Source organism: Torulaspora delbrueckii, chromosome 4, assembly GCF_000243375.1.
Source record: "Torulaspora delbrueckii CBS 1146 chromosome 4, complete genome".
NCBI lineage: Eukaryota > Fungi > Ascomycota > Saccharomycetes > Saccharomycetales > Saccharomycetaceae > Torulaspora > Torulaspora delbrueckii.
This window is the reverse complement of record NC_016504.1, coordinates 1-7,198: the sequence shown is the minus strand read 5'-3', so window position 1 is coordinate 7,198 and position 7,198 is coordinate 1. Positions and strand designations below refer to the sequence as shown.

The 7,198-nt window shown below is 42.1% G+C and overlaps 1 protein-coding gene across 1 annotated transcript; it reads right to left on the bottom strand.

The window, feature by feature from the left end:
- Positions 1 to 1,299: 1,299 nt before the first annotated feature.
- Positions 1,300 to 4,452, bottom strand: TDEL0D00100 (uncharacterized protein; the record flags this gene model as incomplete). The annotated part of the gene is made up of 1 exon (XM_003680757.1): positions 1,300 to 4,452. The coding sequence occupies one exon, from the start codon at positions 4,450 to 4,452 to the stop codon at positions 1,300 to 1,302; it is 3,153 nt and encodes a 1,050-aa protein (XP_003680805.1).
- Positions 4,453 to 7,198: the final 2,746 nt, after the last annotated feature.

Sequence of the window (7,198 nt, the reverse complement as noted above, 5' to 3'; positions counted from 1 at the left end):
CGGATAGTAATAATCGTTGTACTTCATCCTTGCCCGCGCGACCTGCAGCGAGACCTGGCCACACACAGCACGGAACCCTCGAATAGAGCATTCTGTCGTTCTCTCTTGAGGCCTCATATCTCAGACCTGTATATTTGACTTGCTTGTCCAATATCCTCATCTTTTTACATCGTGGCTCGTCTTTTCACCTAACCATGCAACCAACCACTTGACCTTGCAACTTTCGTATTCACTTTTCAATCTTTTCTTGAATTGATGAGTCTAAGTGGATCCTTCCGATACAGCTCCATTTCATCGAAGTACAAGATATCCTGCTTTTCAAGTGATACTCTTTGTAATCCAAGTTCTTCACGCGCACTCACAAGTCAGAGGACTTCATCACACCACAATTCGTACTATCTACTTTACGTTTAACAGAGACGATTGTCACCCAAACCCTTGTGATGGCCTATTCAAATATGTCATAAAATCCAAAGTCAGTAGCACCTATCTTCTGTTGTATTTCATTCCGCATTTAATTTTTATCCCATCAAATACTATCTGGTCATTCCAATTGACCGAAGTATGAAGCAACTCATCATAGTCAAAGATATCATTAATATTATCTTTCAGTGTCCAAGGTGATCAGAGCGATCTGCGAAGTATGCAGTTATTTCCAAGGTCGCCAGTCTCTGCACATTGAGCTCATTGAGATTTAACAATACAAAGATGGTTTATACCACAAATGTTTAACACACGATAAACCTCACTCGAAAATCCCCTTAGATACGCTAGCATCTTCCGCTGAACATGTTAAGTATTAGGCGGAATTGATTCAGTTGGGTTTGTGCTTCCCTTCTTGTGGTTACACGACCTGTCACTGACTTCCAAAGCTAACAGAATCGCTAAAAGCTCATCAGACCTCTGTTCGGCACAATGATCTTTGTACCTCACTGAACCACTTCCCAGTATCACATTTGTCAATTCATTTCACTACATTACCGATCTGGACACCTTGGATTGCTCTGACTGGCCATAGTTAGCAGCATTTCTCAACGAGAGTGATTAGGCATATTGGCGTTCTTCTGGCCCATCTTTGGCTCTCGTCCCTTCATTGTTTAACGCTTATCTGCATTATGGGTTAAGATTTTTGATCTCATCGCGAAGTGAAAATGGCGACGAGGTCACAATCGAACAATCAAACAGAAGCTAGACACCCATGATGGGGTAACCCGAGACAAGGAGCAGAAAAAATTTATTGGCTATAACATATATTGGTTGGTGTTATGAAATGCTCCAGAGAGAGTCATTTCGTGATTATCAGGGAGATCTTTCGCCAGAGGCGACATGATGGACCTCAGGCCAAGTTAGGGCCCATTGTCTGCGCATCTTCCTCACAATTGCCTTCTCAGTCCACTTTATCACTATATAAGCGATTATGTGTGCCATGGTCTTCAATTGATGAAGCGAAGCTAGTGCCCTCCTTTGACCTTCCCTTTCCCAAACTTTTGCGCATTTACGTTTCTCCCAACACCAGAAGTATTCAAGAGCTTCTGTTTGTTGCTCTTTCATGAAAGCCCGTTTGTCAAGATAAATGTTCTCAATCTGTTCTGCTGTGTAATTGAACAAGGAACTATTTTTCATGCCATGCAGGCACTCTGCGGCAACAATCACCCTTCGCCTTATCAGATTCTCAAACCAAACATATTGCGAACGGACGGTGTCATAAAGGTTTTGTTTTGCTTTGTCATAAATCAACAGATAGCCAACTGGATCTAAAAAGTACGGTTTTGATTCTTCCAGATGCTTCTTGTACTGCTCATCGTCTAGTACCATCCGTTGAACCGCAAGCGCCTCGCAAGCGATCTGCCTGTAAGTCATTGGGTCTTGTGGACACACACACAGTCCGGATAATTTCAGGCAGTTAGGGCAGCTTCCTTTCTCTATCAAAGTGCCCGATGGCCAGAAATGAGAACTGATACCGTTGAGTTGCAAACACTGAGCCAACGTCTCTCCATGTCCCATATGATCGAAAATATTCGTATAATGGCCATTTCTATGGAAAAGTCTGTTCATTCTTCTTTTCTCCATGGAGAGGAAGGGCAGATCAGGAGCTTTCCGCTTATTATTTGTCAAACGATCATCTTTGTCCTTTTTTGTCTCATAAGCAGTATTTGTGGCAGCCTTTGCGACTCTCAGTACCAACTGCTCTGTATTTGCCGGAAGAAAGTTAGTTGAGCCGCAGCACTGTAAGTGATGAAGGTCCGTGTTACGCAGAGGTAGGCCATAAAATCGAGACATTTGAGTAGTAGGGCATGCGAAATCCATTGGAGCCATGTCAGACTTTTCTCTCTTGAAGGCAGTTTTCGGATCTAGCAGTACGTATAGCATGCCACAGGTCCTTAGACGACCACCAGCCTGCAGGAACTCAATGATGGTTGGCTTGTAGTCGACCATAATGACCATTTTCAACTTATGCACATCAATACCATCAGTTGCCAGCTTTGTTCCCAAGAGGACATTCTCCTTCTGATTCCGAATGAATGAGTCTGCGCGCCTAGCTTTCTCTGACGCATTTAATTCACCGTGATTCCAAACGATTTTTAAATCCAACTCCCACTCCTTCGCCAACCACTCCACCATCCGCTTGGAATTTAAAAGGACCACAGCTTTTGCTTGTGGTTCATTCATGAACAGAGATTTTAAGAGCTTAAAAGCCACTTGATAAGGCTTAGAGACATGCTTAAACTCCTTATAAACGTGGCTCAAAGGAATTTTTTGGACTAGATCACTCATGGGAGTTGAACAACCCCTGATGCCTCTCATGCACTCTTTTTCTGCCAAGACAGTCTCTCTCAAACTCGTGGCTTGGCCTATGAATCCGATTGATTGGAGGGCCGCGTCAGCTATTTGGGCAGGAGCGGTGGCGCTAAAAAACAGTAACTTCTCAAACCCGTCAAAACTCAATCTTTTAATCGGCTCGAACTGTGGCTTACGATATTTCTCAAGGTGAAAGTTGTGAAACTCATCGATAATCGCATAACCCAACTTGATCTTTCTTTCTGTTGATCTGAGGCTATTGGCGTAGCCCCATTCAGCAATTCTGGAAGCAAATTGGGTCTGTGCAAGATCGTCGAAAACACCGACGTAGACATCTGTTATTCCGTCGTATCCGGTGTCTATGAAATGTTTAACATCATTAACTCGAAGAAGGTTTTTGCTCTTAAGCCTCCTCATCGAGTCCGCCAGAATGACGGTATATGGTACAAAGACGAATGATACGTGCTTACAGTTTTTCTTTGAAGCTAGTGCGATGAGTGGCAGATGGAACATCTCTGTTTTACCGTAACCCGTTGGCGCATGTACTACTCTGGAAGGTAGCTCTCCCATGTAAATATCATTGGTGATTGTCCTTTGGTTTTCATCCCGAAATGAAAACTCTGGGCCAAAGATTTTCCGACCGGCAGCCTCCAGATCCTCATAACGCCTGTATTCCGATGATAGTTTGAACTTTCGGGTCGAATTCTCGTTTGCAAAGTCATCCGATGGCCACATTTCGACACTGGCTCCATCATCGAGATTCAGCCATGATATGTACCTTTCCGAAGCACGCTGTTGCAAGTTTGTCGTTCCCGAACCACTAAGAGAAGACATATTGAAGTGGTTAACTGCATAGGTTTCGAACACAGTCAGTACGCTATGGTTTGCCATTAGCTCATGAACAAGAGACTCGTGAAGGTCCTTCTGATCTTGTAGTGTCATATTACAGTAATATCTTAACACGCCACACATAGCTTGGCGCAGTTCTCGAAAATTCAACCTCGTTCTGTCTCCTTCTGGTAGTTCATCCAAAAGATTACGAAAGAGCTTGTACGGAACCAGATCGCCCTTCGCTGTGTCGACAAACAGGTAAGTACGAAGGGCCCTTTCGGACTTTTTTTCTGATGAGATACTCTCTTTCAAAACCCTAGTTTCCACGCTAATATTGATAGGCTTGTAGTCAGGACCTAGAGCCCAGAACTGCATCTGTTTTAGCACTGTCATGAAATAGAATAAGTATTCCGAAGTTACACCGTCCATCCTCTTGAGAACGATGTTCGACGACTTGTTTTTGTTATAGTTACTGTAAAGCTGCAAGCGACGTGTTGTGTCATTGACGTAAACGTTTCGCTGAGAGCCGGCGAAAGCCATCTGTCGAAGCTCAGGAAAGCGGTAAGGATGCCCGACCCCAAAATACACCATCCACATGAGAAGGGGTGCAACCTCATTCGAAACAAGTTCAACCAACGCTCTAACTGCCGCTGTTCCCTTCTTTCCTTGCCGAAAATTTGGAATGATGTCCCCATGGTATTGGTGCGGGATCAAGTCGAAAAAAGAAGAAGGTTCGTTGTATACAATGTCACCCATGGGCTCCGCGACTGACACACGGCGATTCCTCAGAATACCACAGGCAATATCCTCAACAGAAGGCATGTAAAAATACTCTTGCAGCTTGTCAATGAGGCTCTCGATTCGCGACTCGCAAGAAAGTGGAAATCACGGATGTATTGACGATTAAGATATGTGCAGCATACTGTTACACCTTGTGAATCCGGGACAGTTGTAAAAGAATAACTGACCGATTTTAACTTTCAGCTTAAACTATCGGGAGTACGTTGTATTAACCACTTCCAGTTGTTAAATCCTTCGTCCTTTCCAAACAGGTCATGTCCATTCGCAGTGCACATGCTAGCAAAAAATCAAGAAGGCTTTGAAAGCATCTAACGACCTCTTGATATGTCGGAGAGTTTATTCCTCCCTCCGCTCATCCAAGTTGACATTCCAAACTCCAACACATGACAAGAGTTTGAAGCACCCACCCATCTTTTTTATGCAGCATATCGACACACACAGCCGTGACCAGTAAGTAACGTCACTGTCCCTTGGCTTGTGGTTGACAGTATTGTGGTTAGTTTTTTAGGATCAAATTGCGTAAAATCATCTTCGAGGGATTTTTTATATTGAACGTCGAGTTACGATCAATCCGTAAGAGCATGAACGTGAGGTACAATGCAATGGCCATAATACCTTATAGTATTTTAAGAACTTGAAACACAGGATCATTGTTTTTCTGTTGAATAACATCCTCATTACACTCCCGTTGCCTCTGGTCAGGGCTATTTCATAGCATCGCATCATGAGTTTCTCGCCGAACATTTGGCACAAGCATTTGTTTAAGTGCCATTCGTTGATAAACTCGGCGTCCGCTTTAGTGAAGAAAAGGCCTTCAATGCCAAAAGCAACTGGCATGGTGAATTGTTAATTTCCAAAGTATCAATATGACGAAGCCCTTTTTCCTATACTTGATACCTACAAATCTATATCAACATGGACGTCGTCTCTATTGTGGAATTTTTTTTTAGAAGTCTTTAAAGATTATGGTGAATATTTTAATTGTTTTGCACTAGCCATTGATTAGAGTGAATCACGCGTTGAAACATAATAATATCTTATTTCTTTATTCACATACTTTATCATAAATATCGTATATGTAAGAGAATATTATAATTTAATGCCAAATTGAAATATAACTCCCCCTGGTATCGAAGTACCCTCCATGTTAGCTAGCTTAGCTTCAGCTCGATATCCAATCATTCAACGGTATTTCAAGTTCACTTTGGTGCATAAAACTAGAAATAGCCAAGTAGAGACGAGGCAATTTCGCAACTGTAAGGGCTCTATATAGCAGTTGACAGCCTTTTCAATGGGATAGGGATATGAAAATCACATAGGTTGCTCATATGGCTCTCTCTAGCAGTTTACTTCAAATTTATGTTTTTAACGTATTTTGTAGTTTTCAAGAAATTAATTAATTAAACCGGCTTGACAGTTTTTTAGCCAAAGCAGAACTATTACAATCAAAATTTGGTCATATAAAGATGTACTACGCTGGGCACCATGCACAAGACTCTAAAGAAAATTCAAAATGTAACGCAACTCGAATAGGCCAGGCAAAAGGCTAGAATGGAGAAAAAAGCCAGCTAGGGGATTACAACAGGGAAGCAAAAAGTAAAACTGCCTTCCAAAGGAGTTGCACGGTATATTAAAGTGGTGGGCAGGGATCAAGCAAGGCAGCAGGATTATATGAACCGCATGGAAGTTTGTTAGTCTCGGAACAAGGGGTCGCAAATAAGGAATTGCTAACAAGGCTGTAAATCGAAGCACCAGAAGTTGTTAAGTGCACATACAAAAAATGTATAGAGGAACTCTTCAAGTCGCTTTCACTTGCTTGACTACTCAATTTGTCAGGTGCTTCATTGCAGAGCTGATGTAACGTGGTAAGATTGTTGCATAATTTACTTTCATTATTTTTCATATGACACTTCTTGCAAACCTAATTTCCCATAGTTAAGGCTTGCAAACCTAATATCATTATCAACGGAATTCACCATTTTTGAGCTCTTCAGAGCCTGAGACTACGACCATTCCGTTTTCCAAGCCATCTATTGCCATTCTTCTTGGTTTCAACTCGAAAATTTGGTTATTTATGGTGTTTTTTGACTTTAGTCATTTTGACCCAAAATCCCAAAACTTGCAAACCTAAATGAATTTGCAAACTTAAATGTTCGGGTGATTTTGGAAGGGTAAAAGCTTCATATAATAATAGAGGACGTTAGAAATGGTATTGGAGGTCTAACTCTTTGTCAGGAGGCCCGGAAGACGTTTTACAACTGGCACTACAGGCTTAACTTCGATCGTATAATGTGACTTTCAAGAGCTAAAGTACTCATTTTTCAATGTTATATGGAACAGAGCAGCAGGGATATATATTATTCTTCTTGCTGAACGTAATGTAACTATATAAATAATCTGGTATAGCGGCTCGTATTTGACGGTTAAACCGGGTCGTTTAATGATCTTCTGCCCTTGGCCCTTTGCAAACCTGACTATGTGCAGAAGTGGACATTTTTGAGCTCCCATAGATGTAAATATGATACTAAACGATCCCCAAACTGGTGATCGGGGGGGGGGGGGGTCCGAACGTTAGACTCAATAAGCTTGTAGGGTGCTTTTAGAACAGTCCTTAATTACATGCACTAAAACGTACTTTGTGATGGCCACATGACAACTGATGGGGTCTAAAAGGTTGCGTACTAATACTTGGGTCCAGTGTTTACCGTGCCATTGTATGCACTGCAATTGGTTCGTTTTCGTGAGGGTGTTTACGAGCTAGAAACAC